The 15696-nt window shown below is 34.0% G+C and overlaps 1 protein-coding gene across 2 annotated transcripts in view; it reads left to right on the top strand.

Moving 5' to 3' along the window:
• LOC132743715 (protein N-terminal asparagine amidohydrolase-like) overlaps positions 1 to 14616 on the top strand; it is a 34248-nt gene extending 19632 nt beyond the window's left edge. For both annotated transcript variants that reach the window (XM_060732268.1, XM_060732269.1), the window contains exons 5-11: positions 2331 to 2445; positions 6755 to 6828; positions 8362 to 8415; positions 10287 to 10340; positions 12244 to 12344; positions 12941 to 13054; positions 13664 to 14616. In XM_060732268.1, coding sequence (XP_060588251.1) covers positions 2331 to 2445; positions 6755 to 6828; positions 8362 to 8415; positions 10287 to 10340; positions 12244 to 12344; positions 12941 to 13054; positions 13664 to 13828 — 677 coding nt within the window. In that variant the 3' untranslated portion in view covers positions 13829 to 14616. The remainder of the gene's footprint in view (positions 1 to 2330; positions 2446 to 6754; positions 6829 to 8361; positions 8416 to 10286; positions 10341 to 12243; positions 12345 to 12940; positions 13055 to 13663) is intronic.
• Positions 14617 to 15696: the final 1080 nt, after the last annotated feature.

Here is a 15696-nt window from a genome sequence, read left to right as displayed (position 1 = left end):
CGGTCTGTCGGTCCGTAGACCAAATGGTTTCCGAGTGATAACTAAAGAACTCTTAGGCCTAGGAACTTCAAACTTGGTATGGTGATTGGTCATGACCAGTAGATGACCCCTATTGATTTTGGGGTCAAAGGGTGAAAGGTCAAGGTTACATTGACCTTGTAAGCAAAAACAGTTTCCGATCAATAACTAAAGAACCCTTAGGCCTAGGAACTTCAAACTTGGTATGATGATTGGTTATGACCAGCAGATGACCCCTATTTATTTTGGGGTTAAGGGGTCAAAGGTCAAGGTCACATTGACCTTGTAGGTAAAAACAGTTTCCGATCAATAACTAAAGAACCCTTAGGCCTAGGGACTTCAAACTTGATATGGTGATAGGTCATGATCAGTAGATGACCCCTATTGATTTTGGGGTCAAGGGGTCAAAGGTCAAGGTCACATTGACCTCTTAGGTAAAAACGGTTTCCGATCAATAACTAAAGAACCCTTAGGCCTAGGAACTTCAAACTTGGTATGGTGATTGGTCATGACCAGCAGATGACCCCTATTGATTTTGGGGTTAAGGGGTCAAAGGTCACATTGACCTTGTAGGTAAAAACGGTTTCCGATCAATAACTTAAGAACCCTTAGGCCTAGGAACTTCAAACTTGGTATGGTGATTGGTCATGACCAGCAGATGACTCCTATTGATTTTGGGGTCAAGGGGTCAAAGGTCAAGGTCACATTGACCTTGTAGGTAAAAACGGTTTCCGATCAATTAACTAAAAACGCTTAGGCCTAGGAAGTTCAAACTTTGTAACTTTGTATGATGATTGGTCGTGACCAGCAGATGACCCCTATTGAGTTTTGGGTCAAGGGGTCAAAGGTCAAGGTCACATTGACCTTGTAAGTAAAAACGGTTTCTGATCAATAACTAAAGAACGCTTAGGCCTAGGAACTTCAAACTTGGTATGGTGATTGGTCATGACCAGCAGATGACCCCTATTGATTTTGGGATCAAGGGGTCAAAGGTCAAGGTCACATTGACCTTGTAAGTAAAAACGGTTTCCGATCAATAACTAAAGAACGCTTCGGCCTAGGAACTTCAAACTTGGCATGGTGATTGGTCATGACCAGCAGATGACCCCTATTGATTTTGGGTCAAGGGGTCAAAGGTCAAGGTCACATTGACCTTGTAGGTAAAAACGGTTTCCGATCAATAACTAAAGAATGCTTAGGCCTAGAAACTTCAAACTTGGTATGATGATTGGTCATGACCAGCAGATGACTCCTATTGATTTTTGGGTCAAGGGGTCAAAGGTCAAGGTCACATTGACCTTGTAGGTAAAAACGGTTTCCAATCAATAACTAAAGAACACTTAGGCCTAGGAACTTCAAACTTTGTATGATGATTGGTCATGACCAGTAGATGACCCCTATTGATTTTGGGGTCAAGGGGTCAATGTCATATTGACCTTGTACTTAATGACGGTTTCTGACCAATAACTCAATAACTCAAGTTGCCTTGGTTGATATTTTTATATTAAACTTAAAATGCTTTTGGTATACACATTTGAAGGTCTTCTGTAATATAACAACTTGGCTGTCATTAATGAGGCCTACATGATTCATAAAATTTATGCATATTATATTTGGTAAGATTTGTAATAACTTAAATTGCTGCACACAACCTATGGGGTCACAATAATTATTACCTTGTGACTAGTCATGACCAGTAGATAACCCTTATTAATTGTTTGTTCACTGGGTCAGAAGTCATGCATAATAACCTGATCACATGACTAATTGGCTGCCGATAGGGGGCATACATGTTTTACAAACATATCTTGTTAAATAGAATTTTATCATAATTAATGGCATATAATTATGATATCTGAATATTGAAATATCAATTCTTATCATGCTAAATTTGTATATCAGTAATGAACTGTCTTTGTGGTATGACAGAATGGTTTTGATATCCAAACGCTATAATTAAAATTAAGCAGCTTACAGTATAGACCCGAGTCAGACTGCATATATTGTACTGCTGGGATAGGGAAGCCATTAATGGCATTAATATTCAGATTTTTTATATTTTTTCCTCGCCACTGTGGGTTGGAATCCTGACAGGGACTTTGGATTCTTTCAAGTGTGGAAGCCATCAAGCGGTCTGTTGGTGGTTCTACTCAGGTGCCTGTTTCTGCCTAAAATAATGCACAGAATGCACTTGAGGTCTTCCTCCACCTGAAAAACTGGAAAGTCGCCATATGACTTATACTGTGTTGATGTGATGTAAAACACTATCAAACACACAAACATTTTTTTCATCACATGGTTTTAAATTTCAGGTTCCAATGTGACGGGAATGAGTCATTTCGATGGTTCAGGATTACAACATGCTGTGCACCAACTTACAGATATAGTTATCAAAGAAACTGGTCAAGGTCAAATTCAGAATGGAAGGTTCTTATATTTATTATATACTTCTCTTATAATTTAGGGCAGTCATTGATTGAAAAATTTGTATTGTATGGATATTTATAACAAGCATGTATTACTTTTGAGACTCCATAAAAATGGTTACAATTGCACACCATGCATATATTTTGACATGTTGTTATTTGATTTGTACAAACATTGCATGAAAGTGCGCAAATTGTTAGTGTAACGCTATAGTCCAGTCAGTAAAAAATGATATTATATATTTCTACTATAAACAGTTCTTTTTTTGGGTATATAATTAATAGGAAATTATATATGTGAAGCTTTATTATGCTCCCCGAAAAATTTCGGGGGAGCATATAGTCGGCGCCTTGTCCGTCTGTCCGTCCTGTGAGAACATCCGTCTGTCCGTCCGTTTTCTTGTCCGGAGCATAACTTGAAAACCCTTGGAGATAATTTGTTTAAACTTCATACAGTGGTAGAGGGCATTGAGGGGGAGTGCAGTGTCAAAGAACCATAACTCTATTTTGCCCGGTTTTTGAATTATCTCCCCTTATAGAAAAATCTTGTCCGGGGCATAACTCTAAAACTATAAGAGATATCAACATGAAACTTTGTAGGTGAATAGATCTCAATGGGTAGATGTGCAGTGCATAAGAACAATAACTCTTTTTGTCCTAATTTTGGAGTTATTGCCCTTTGTTAATTTCAACACTTTGAACTTTGTCCGGAACATAACTCTAAAATTATAAGAGATATCAAGATGAAACATTGTAGGTAGATAGATCTCATTGAGTAGAAGTGCTGAGTGCAAAAGAACCATAACTCTGTTAAGCCTCATTTTTGAATTATCTCCCCTTATAGAAAAATCTTGTCTGGGGCAAAACTCTAAAACTATAAGAGATATCAACATGAAACTTTGTAGGTGAATAGATCTCAATGGGTAGATGTGCAGTGCATAAGAACAATAACTCTTTTTGTCCTAATTTTGGAGTTATTGCCCTTTGTTAATTTCAACTCTTTGAACTTTGTCCGGAACATAACTCTAAAATTATAAGAGATATCAAGATGAAACATTGTAGGTAGATAGATCTCATTGAGTAGAAGTGCTGAGTGCAAAAGAACCATAACTCTGTTAAGCCTCATTTTTGAATTATCTCCCCTTATAGAAAAATCTTGTCCGGGGCATAACTCTAAAACTATAAGAGATATCAATGTGAAACTAAAATTGTAGGTGAATAGATCTCAATGGGTAGATGTGCAGTGCATAAGAACAATAACTCTTTTTGTCCTAATTTTGGAGTTATTGCCCTTTGTTAATTTTAACACTGTTAATTTTAACACTGAACTTTGTCCGGAACATAACTCTAAAATTATAAGAGATATCAAGATGAAACATTGTAGGTAGATATATCTCATTGAATAGAAGTGCAGTGCAAAAAAAACATAACTATTAAGCCTCATTTTTAAATTATCTCCCCTTTTAGAAAAATCTTGTACTGGACATACCTGTAAAACTATAAGAGATATTAACATAAAACTTTGTAGGTAGATGTATCTCAATGGGTAGAAGTGCAGTGCACGAGAATCATAACTCTGCCTTGCCTAATTCTGGAGTTATTGCCCTTTGTTTATTTTTACTTTTTGGAGTTGTCCGGAACATAACTCGGAAACCATAAGAGATATCAACAAGAAACTTTGTAAGTTGATAGATAACAGTGATTAGAAGTGCAGTGCAAAGAACAGTAACTCTGCCTTTCCTAATTTTGGAATTATTGCACTTTGAACTTTTTCCAGGAACATAACTCTGAAACTACAAGAGGTGTACTTTCCTGTGTCCAAAACCTATTCGGGGAGCATCACCCGGCTCAAACCGGGCTCTTGTTATCAAATAAATTGAACTTGAATGAATAGAAAAATATTATGCCTGCCGGAGGCTCTCAAGATAATAATTTGAGCCGCGTCATGACAAAACCAACATAATGGGTTTGCGACCAGCATGGATCCAGACCAGCCTGCGCATCCGCGCAGTCTGATCAGGATCCATGCTGTTCGCTATCAGTTTCTCTACTTGTTATAGACTTTGTAAGCGAACAGCATGGATCCTGATCAGACTGCGCGGATGCGCAGGCTGGTCTGGATCCATGCTGGTCGCAAACCCATTATGTTGGTTTTGTCATGACGCGGCTCATTTTATTCAACTTGTCCAATGAATTCAGTATTGAACCTACACTCATTCAATATCCTCTATTGAAAACCAGATATCAACTGTATATCAATATATTAAATCAAATAGTTGGTAAACTTCAGAGGATCCCCTTTGAATATGTGATACTGATACCTATATATAAATATGTATTTACTATCATTGTGGTGTTGTGCATAATTATGCCCCCATTTCGAAGAAAAGGGGGTATATTGCTTTGCACTTGTCGGTCCGTCGGTCCGTCGGTCCGTAGACCGAATGGTTTCCGAGTGATAATTAAAGAACCCTTAGGCCTAGGAACTTCAAACTTGGTATGGTGATTGGTCATGACCAGTAGATGACCCCTATTGATTTTGGGGTCAAGGGGTCAAAGGTCAAGGTCACATTGACCTTGTAAGCAAAAACGGTTTCCGATCAATAACTAAAGAACCTTTAGGCTTGGGAACTTCAAACTTGGTATGGTGATTGGTCATGATCAGTAGATGACCCCTATTGATTTTGGGGTCAAGGGGTCAAAGGTCAAGGTCACATTGACTTTTTGGGTAAAAACGGTTTCTGGTCAATAACAAAAGAACCCTTAGGCCTAGGAACTTCAAACTTGGTATGGTGATTGGTTATGACCAGCAGGTGACCCCTATTGATTTTAGGGTTAAGAGGTCAAAGGTCAAGGTCACATTGACCTTGTAGGTAAAAATGGTTTCCGATCAATAACTAAAGAACTTTAAGGCCTAGGAACTTCAAACTTGGTATGGTGATTGGTCATGATCAGTAGATGACCCCTATTGATTTTGGGGTCAAGGGGTCAAAGGTCAAGGTCACATTGACCTCTTAGGTAAAAATGGTTTCTGATCAATAACAAAAGAACACTTAGGCCTAGGAACTTCAAACTTGGTATGGTGATTGGTCATGACCAGCAGATGACCTATTGATGTTGGGGTCAAGGGGTCAAAGGTCAAGGTCACATTGACCTTGTAGGTAAAAACGGTTTCCGATCAATTTACTAAAAACGCTTAGGCCTAGGAACTTCAAAATTTGTATGATGATTGGTCATGACCAGCAGATGACCCCTATTGAGTTTTGGGTCAAGGGGTCAAAGGTCAAGGTCACATTGACCTTGTAAGTAAAAACGGTTTCTGATCAATAACTAAAGAACTTTAAGGCCTAGGAACTTCAAACTTGGTATGGTGATTGGTCATGATCAGTAGATGACCCCTATTGATTTTGGGGTCAAGGGGTCAAAGGTCAAGGTCACATTGACCTCTTAGGTAAAAATGGTTTCTGATCAATAACAAAAAAACACTTAGGCCTAGGAACTTCAAACTTGGTATGTTGATTGGTCATGACCCAGCAGATGACCTATTGATTTTGGGGTCATAGGGGTCAAAGGTCAAGGTCACATTGACCTTGTAGGTAAAACGGTTTCGATCAATTAACTAAAAACGCTTAGGCCTAGGAACTTCAAAATTTGTATGATGATTGGTTGTGACCAGCAGATGACCCCTATTGAGTTTTGGGTCAAGGGGTCAAAGGTCAAGGTCACATTGACCTTGTAAGTAAAAACGGTTTCTGATCAATAACTTAAGAACGCTTCGGCCTAGGAACTTCAAACTTGGTATGGTGATTGGTCATGACCAGCAGATGACCTATTGATTTTGGGGTCAAGGGGTCAAAGGTCAAGGTCACATTGACCTTGTAGGTAAAAACGGTTTCCGATCAATTAACTAAAAACGCTTAGGCCTAGGAACTTCAAACTTTGTATGATGATTGGTCATGACCAGCAGATGACCCCTATTGAGTTTTGGGTCAAGGGGTCAAAGGTTAAGGTCATGACCAGTAGATACTTGATAACCCTTATTAATTATTTGATCACTGGGTCAGATGTCATGCATAATAACCTTATCACATGACTTATTGGCTGCTGATAGGGGGCATACATGTTTTACAAACATATCTTGTTATTTAGGCATCACAAATACAACATAAAAAAGGAAAGTATGTTTTTTAAATATAATTTCTTACTTACTTCCAAAAATTAAATTGAGGCTTTAAGCTAGCCAAGAGAAAGAAAGGGAAGTGACTTGCTAATTACTGCATATACATCCAGGAAACTTTAATATATTTTAGACTAGAGTTAACACTTGTTGGTGGATTTAAAGATGAAAGAAACATGTCAGAAGAATTGTCAGTGAAAATATTAGGTAAGGAACATTGCTAGTGGTGATACATTTTTATGCTCCCCGAAAATTTCGGGGGAGCATATAGTCGGCGCCTTGTCCGTCTGTCCATCCGTCTGTCCATCCGTTGTCTTGTCCGGAGCATAACTTGAAAACCCTTGGAGATAATTTGTTTAAACTTCATACAGTGGTAGAGGGCGTTGAAGGGGAGTGCAGTGTCAAAGAACCATAACTCTATTTTGCCCGGTTTTTGAATTATCTCCCCTTATAGAAAAATCTTGTACAGGACATAACTCTAAAACTATAAGAGATATCATCATGAAATCATGTAGGTCAATAGATCTCGATGGGTAGATGTGCAGTGCATAAGAACAATAACTCTTTTTGTCCTAATTTTGGAGTTATTGCCCTTTGTTAATTTTAACACTTTGAACTTTGTCCAGAACATAACTCTAAAACTGTAAGAGATATCAAGATGAAACATTGTAGGTAGATAGATCGCAATGAGTTGAAGTGCAGTGCAAAAGAACCATAACTCTGTTAAGCCTCATTTTTGAATTATCTCCCCTTTTAGGAAAATCTTGTCCAGGACATAGCTGTAAAACTATAAGAGATATCAACATGAAACTTTGTAGGTAGATATATCTCAATGGGGTGATGTGCAGTGCACAAAAATCATAACTCTGCCATGCCTAATTCTGGAGTTATTGCCCTTTGTTTATTTTTAATTTTTGAAGTTGTCCAGGACATAACTCGGAAACCATAAGAGATATCAACAAGAAACTTTGTAGGTTGATAGATCACATTGATTAGAAGTGCAGTGCAAAGAACAGTATCTCTGCCTTGCCTAATTTTGGAATTATTGCACTTTGAACTTTTTCCAGGGACATAACTCTGAAACTACAAGAGGTGTACTTTCCTGTGTCCAAAACCTATTCGGGGAGCATCACCCGGCTCAAACCAGGCTCTTGTTAATGGTGGGCCTTAACGTAACATGTTTTATAATAATGTAATAGTGCATATGTTATACATACAGTCTCAAAACATTTTTCCTTCTTCAGAATATTTTGTATTGTGTAGTTTTTTTACAGAATTGTCTTTACATAACGATTTGTAATTACATGAGTTTTTATGACCCTACCACTTAGGGTTTGGGGCATACAGAGAATTGCCGCTGCCCATCCTTCCATCATGCTGCCACCCTGTCTGTCATAAACTGATGAAACAATGGATTGTTAGGGCATTCATGTCTTATAGACACATTTCCATTGGGCATCCGTGGCTGAGTGGTTAAGGTTGTTGACTTCAAACCACTTACCCTGCATCGCTGTGGGTTCAAATATGGACAGGGACTTTGCATTCTTTCATGTGAGTAAGCTGTCCAGCTTGATTACAGAACATTGACCGTTCATGCCTGAAACAATGCAAGGAAGTGTTCTGCCTTAAATGATGACCTATACTGTGTTTGTGCCATGTAAAATCCAGCAAAAAGAAAGAAAGAAACATTTCTAGTTGACAGATCATGAGATGTAATTAATGTAATATTTTATATTTCAGATACCTTCAATAAATCACCAGCTCATATTCATTTGGTTACTGCTTGCATAACAGGTAAGTATCCTTGTGTTTATCACTTATCCCTCTGTATGCAGTCAGAAAAGTCTCTAAAATGTAACCTTTGCAGAGAAGCACTCTGTATAGGAGCGATAACTTGTTTTTAACAACCAGTGTCAATTATTTTTCAAAGTGAGACCTCACAACATCATATAACCTCTCCAGAGCAACACCTGTCTGTCCTTCGCCTGTAAACTTTTACTTTAAACAACATCTCCTCATTAACTGCCAAGCCAATTTCATCCAAACTTCACAGGAAAGGTCCATTGGTCGTCGCCTTTAAAAATTGTTCGAAGCAGAACTCTGGTTGCCATGGCAACCAAAAGAAAAAACTTAAAAATCTTCTTTGAAAAAAAAGCAAAAGAGGTAGAGCTTAGATACTTTGCATGAAACATCTTCTTAAGTGAGTGTCTATCAAGATTGTTCAATTAAAAGTCCTGGGGTCAAAAAATACCCCCCCCCCCCCCCACGCTTTTCCTTATATGTATACAGTGAAAACTTAAAAATCTTCTTTTAAAAAACCCAAAGAGTTAGAGCTTAGTATTTGGCATGAAACATCTTCTAGTGAGTGTCTAGCAAGTTTGTTCAAATAAAAGCCCTGGGGTCAAAATTGGCCCGTCCCCAGGGTGTCATTGATTTTCTTTATATGCAAAAACTTAAAAAATCTTTTAAAGAACCTAAAGAGTTAGAGCTTAGATATTAAGCATGAAACATCTTCTAGTGAGTGTTTACTAAATTTGTTCAAATAAAAGCCCCAAGGTTAAATTGACCCTGCCCCGGGGTCTAATTTTTCTAATATGTCTTTAGTAAAAACTTAAAAATCTTCTTTTAAAAACCAAAAGAGCAAGAGCTTAGATATTAAGCATGAATCATCTTCTAGTGAGTGTCTACCAAATTTATTCAAATAAAAGCCCCAGGGTTAAATTGGCCCCACCTCGGGGTCTGATTTTCCTTATATGTAAAAACTTAAAAAATCTTTTAAAGAACCTAAAGAGCAAGAGCTTAGATATTGAGCATGAAACATCTTCTAGTGAGTGTTTACTAAATTTATTCAAATAAAAGCCCAAGGGTTAAATTGACCCCGCCCCGGGGTCTAATTTTTCTTATATGTCTATAGTAAAAACTTAAAAATCTTCTTTTAAAAACCCAAAGAGCAAGAGCTTAGATATTAAGCATGAATCATCTTCAAATTTGTTCAAATAAAAGCCCCAGGCTTAAATTGGCCCCGCCTCAGGGGTCTGATATTCCTGTAGCAAAAACTTTTTCTGATATTCCTTATATGTCTTTAGTAAAAACTTCAAATATCTTTTTAAAAAAAAACAAAGAGCAAGAGCTTAGATATTAAGCATGAAACATCTTTCAGTGAGTGTCTACAAAGTTTATTTAAATAAAAGCCCTAGGGTCAAAATTGACCCCATCCTAGGGGGTCATTGATTTTCCTTATATTTATATAGTAAAAACTTTAAAAATCTCCTTGTGAAACTCCAAAAGAGCTATAGCTTAGATATTTGACATGAAACATGTTCTAGTGAATGTCTACCATGTTTGTTGGAATAAAACCCCTAGGGTCAAAATTGGCCCCACCTTAGGAGGTCATTGATTTTCCTTATATGTAAATCCTGTATTTTTCACGTTGTTTTAATTTTGCTATTTCCTCTGGGGTGAAATGGGCTCCACTTAATCCTTCTGACCTATTTATCAGGTGAGTGATACAGGGCCCTCTGGGCTCTCTTGTTAGTTAAATCATTATTTTCATATCATTTTCAAAATCATTGCACACAGGAAATGCTAATCTTCTGTTAACCTAGCAGTACTATTTTTTTTGCTTAGGTAAAATTAAAAATGTACGTTTTTTTATTTAATTTCAGATTTGAATACAAGAGTTGATAAAGGTGTTCCATTTCCCATCATTTACGGATTAGGTAATGTGACATAGATTTAAATATTAGAAATGCATCTATAAGCAGCAGTTTTTAGAAATGATTTAATTTAGTTTAAATCATAGTATAATAGTATAATATTTTAGGCTTTTGAAACTGAATCCTCTTTAAAATAAAAAATTAAGTTTCAAAACAAAAAAACAAGACAAGTTCATTATACAGAATTAGCATGGAACAGGTAAATCATGATCAATATGATGTATTTTAATAAATTTTGGTATGGTCACTTTTATGTATATTTAATATATCAACATTTTTATAATAATCTAACATACTTTGGTATGGTCACTTTTATGTGTATTTAATATATCAACATTTTTATAATATTCTAACATACTTTGGTACGGTCACTTTTATGTGTATTTAATATATCAACATTTTTATAATATTCTAACATACTTTGGTACGGTCACTTTTATGTGTATTTAATATATCAACATTTTTATAATATTCTAACATACTTTGGTACGGTCACTTTTATGTGTATTTAATATATCAACATTTTTATAATATTCTAACATACTTTGGTATGGTCACTTTTATGTGTATTTAATATATCAGCATTTTTATAATATTCTAACATACTTTGGTATGGTCACTTTTATGTGTATTTAATATATCAACATTTTTATAATATTCTAACATACTTTGGTACGGTCACTTTTATGTGTATTTAATATATCAACATTTTTATAATATTCTAACATACTTTGGTACGGTCACTTTTATGTGTATTTAATATATCAACATTTTTATAATATTCTAACATACTTTGGTACGGTCACTTTTATGTGTATTTAATATATCAACATTTTTATAATATTCTAACATACTTTGGTATGGTCACTTTTATGTGTATTTAATATATCAGCATTTTTATAATATTCTAACATACTTTGGTACGGTCACTTTTATGTGTATTTAATATATCAGCATTTTTATAATAATCTAACATACTTTGGTACGGTCACTTTTATGTGTATTTAATATATCAACATTTTTATAATAATCTAACATACTTTGTAACGGTCACTTTTATGTGTATTTAATATATCAACATTTTTATAATAATCTAACATACTTTGGTATGGTCACTTTTATGTGTATTTAATATATCAACATTTTTATAATATTCTAACATACTTTGGTACGGTCACTTTTATGTGTATTTAATATATCAACATTTTTATAATATTCTAACATACTTTGGTACGGTCACTTTTATGTGTATTTAATATATCAACATTTTTATAATATTCTAACATACTTTGGTACGGTCACTTTTATGTGTATTTAATATATCAACATTTTTATAATATTCTAACATACTTTGGTATGGTCACTTTTATGTGTATTTAATATATCAGCATTTTTATAATATTCTAACATACTTTGGTACGGTCACTTTTATGTGTATTTAATATATCAGCATTTTTATAATAATCTAACATACTTTGGTACGGTCACTTTTATGTGTATTTAATATATCAACATTTTTATAATAATCTAACATACTTTGTAACGGTCACTTTTATGTGTATTTAATATATCAACATTTTTATAATTATCTAACATACTTTGGTATGGTCACTTTTATGTGTATTTAATATATCAACATTTTTATAATATTCTAACATACTTTGGTACGGTCACTTTTATGTGTATTTAATATATCAACATTTTTATAATATTCTAACATACTTTGGTACGGTCACTTTTATGTGTATTTTATATATCAACATTGTTATAATATTCTAACATACTTTGGTATGGTCACTTTTATATATATTTAATATATCAACATTTTTATAATACTCTAACATACTTTGATATGGTCACTTTTATATATATGTAATATATCAACATTTTTATCATGTTTTTTCAGCTGTGATAATTCAGACTGGGGAAATTTTTCCCGCCAAGTTTCAAGACAGAGGTCCAGATCAACCCCTCAGATCTGCGAGACATTTTACAGGCTCAGAAGATGTAAGTTCTCCATTTCCTTGGCAACTTAAAATGTCAGACTTCTTCCCCATAGCACAGAAATCAATGAAAAGATCCCAAAGATGATGTGTATACATATGCTTATAAATAGAGGCAGATTTTTAGTTTAATGTTGAGGTGACAAAAATAATTTTTAGCACAAAACTGAAAAAAGGTTTAATATTTCCCTTACTTGAGAACCATTAAAATACATCTTGGCTGAGACATAGCAGTTGTAACTCAATAATAATAAAGAACATGCAAAAATAGTATTTCAATGAGCCCTGACTAAATGTACGATTGCCCTTTGAATGTTAGCAGTTATATAAACTGAGGCGTTCCACCAATATAAAACCTGACCAACCAGCATAATCAAGCTGTCTGACCCTATACTGCTTGCTGCTCAATTTTAGAGTATCTCAATAATAAAATACCTGAAACTTTCATATTAAACAGTTATATTTTATAAGCTAAACAAGAACATAATTCAAATTCAGCAAGGTCAGGTTTGTATCTGTTTAAAGATTCAAAGTCTGTCTGTATAAATGCATGATGTGTGAAATTAAAATTGTTATTGTCACTGTTTGTATTTGTTGTAGGTCATCAATATTTATGACATAAGAAGGAGGCAGCTTGTCATAGGACCATTTAATTACAGTTCCATGGATGAAATAGATCTTCTGTGTAGATTACCTGATCCCATTATAAGACAGGTAAAAACCGTCAATTTTATATTGCTTTAGAAAATTGAAAGAAAGTTTTCAAATGTAAAATGTTGTGTACATAATGTAAAATACCTTATGATAAAAGTGCTTTTCCTTTCCCTCATTAATGCTTAAAGTCATACAAAATATTGGTATGTAGGACTAGTTAGAATCCTATAATGAACTTTGAATTCTTTCATATAATTAAGCCACCCAGATAGCTTATGGAAAGTACATATGTAAGTGATTCTTCTTATATTATGTGTCTGCTGGAGCCTGATATATAATGCATGTAGGGGTTGACACTATAGCTGTTCCTCCACCAGTATAGCCGAGAAGTTGCCATATGACCTTTACAGGGTCAAAATGACTTACAATGTATAACCCAACCAAAGAAAAAATTGTTAGAGCAAATTGATATATTTTGTTGTAAAAATGACTTGCATGGAAAACATAAGCAGTGTTAATAACATAAGATATTTTGGTAGTTTAATCTCACACATTACTTTAGTCATACATTAAAGACTTATTTGTAACCTTTTTTTTTTACAGGCATTTATGATAAACTTTAAACATTAGGAAAGATAAAACTTGTTGTTTTTTTTTTACTTGTTTCAGCATTTATCAACATCACCAGAACAAGAACCAAAACATTTCGAAGCTTGTGTTCGTGCCGCCCTTGTTCAAATCCGAGATTTCCCGGAACCACTGAAGTCTGTGTTTAAAGGCAAAGGCAACCACTACAAGAAAGAACCAGATGGAAAATGGACCAAAGTTAATTAAGAAATGTTGTCAAGATCTTGTATATATAACCTTATCATGAGATGTTTTTATTTTTTCATTTTTCGACATTTTTGACATTTTGATTCATTTTATTATATAAGTTGCTTTTTTCTTTTGTTTCTTTTTACTTTGAAAGGAAATTATGTTGTTTTACACGTTGTAAAGACATATGCCTGTTAAAGGCTGAAAAAATGAACTTGTTTTAGTTAGAATCCTTAGAAGAGTGTGGCTTTGATAGCTGTTCAATTGAGTGTAGTTTTAGTCAAATATGAAATTTCTAACACTGTAAATTCATTACCAAATTTTATGAAATACTGAATGCTTTATTTTCATATATTGTAGAAATATCATCCTTAATACCAAATTGTTCGCTTTGAAATTCAGTTGATATTAACACAAATGTTTGTATTAACAGAAAAGTTAGTATAAACAGAAATGTTATTATTTAAAGGTTTATTTAAGGTTATATAACTATGTTAGTTTATTAAAGATTTCAAAACCAAAGAATTGTTAAAGAGTATTTTGATATTTTATCAAGTTGTTAAGTATAAGTATTTCCCTTTTTGACCTTTAGCCTGTTTGTGGCAGTTGAATCGACCCATGTGACCAGTGCAGACCAAGATCAGGCCTTTCTGATCATGATCATGGTCTGCACTGTTCGCTATTGAGTTATTTTAAAACTTTCTTGTTTGGTCTATATTAACAGATGGTCTGGTCCGTTTATGATATTTAGCAAAGTAAGGGTTAATGTTTACCACAGGCAAGTCTATTGTTTTTGATTTTGATTAATTATATAGAGGATATTTGTTTGTTTTGCATGTAAGATTGAAATATAATTTCACTGAGTGAACACCAGATGCAATATTTTCACGAGTGGCGTAGCCACGAGTGAAAATATAATAGCTGGTGTTCACGAATGAAATATATTTCACTATTATATGAAAAACAAATAAATTTTCTTTTTATTTCATGCTTTTTTAAGTGATTTTTAGTATTTTTTACTGATTTTGCCGCATAACGTCGCACTTTCTCCTTTGTGACGTCATCACATCATGACGTCACATCATCAATTTTGAAATATAGTTCTGTTAAATTTCTCTAATGTTGTTACATTTTTAACATGATGTATGGTGACATCGACTTTCTTTTCCTAAAGAAGCAAAATTTACGTATGACGGCATTTATTTCTGTCTGTTATTCCCTTTAGTTATGATTTTCTTTTCATCCGCATTCAGATATAGTCCGGCTACAGTGAAAATTATATTTTATAAATTTCACTAGTGGTTTATCAGAATATAATCATATGATATATTACAATAAAACACTTGAAAGCATGAAATAAAATGTTAGAAATCATACCAAACATGTTAATAATTTAAAATAGTTTGATAATTGTGTAAAGTAATTATGCAATTTTGATGTCAATGTTATTAAAAGACCCTTTTGACATAATATATTTATTTGCCTGTAAGTAGGATCCTTTTTCTTTTAGACCGATCTAATTTTGCTATAACTGCCCGTTCTGCATTGAATCTCATAAGAAATTTTAGATTTTATTTGGGGAAAAAATCACTGTGTGAAGTGTTACTTTATATTCCAACTTTTTTATGAAACGAGATACTGGTTTGGGGGATAACTCTAAATCACATATTTTTTGCAATAACTTAATTATTTTCCTGTATATTTTTAATGTTGAACCACCTAAACAAAGTGCAGTTCAAAGACTTTACATTATACTACAAAAATTATGTATGAAAATGTAATCTGGTACTTCATGAGGTATACAAAACATGGTCTTCTAACAGTAGATAAAGTCAACACTTAAATTTTTATGTAAAAAATGACAGGAAAATCAGCATCAATAATAT

This window comes from Ruditapes philippinarum, unplaced genomic scaffold, assembly GCF_026571515.1.
Source record: "Ruditapes philippinarum isolate M1 unplaced genomic scaffold, ASM2657151v2 ctg373_1_1_1_1, whole genome shotgun sequence".
Classification (NCBI taxonomy): Eukaryota; Metazoa; Mollusca; class Bivalvia; order Venerida; family Veneridae; genus Ruditapes; species Ruditapes philippinarum.
The sequence above is the reverse complement of the archived record's forward strand: the minus strand, read 5'-3'. Positions and strand labels throughout refer to the sequence as shown.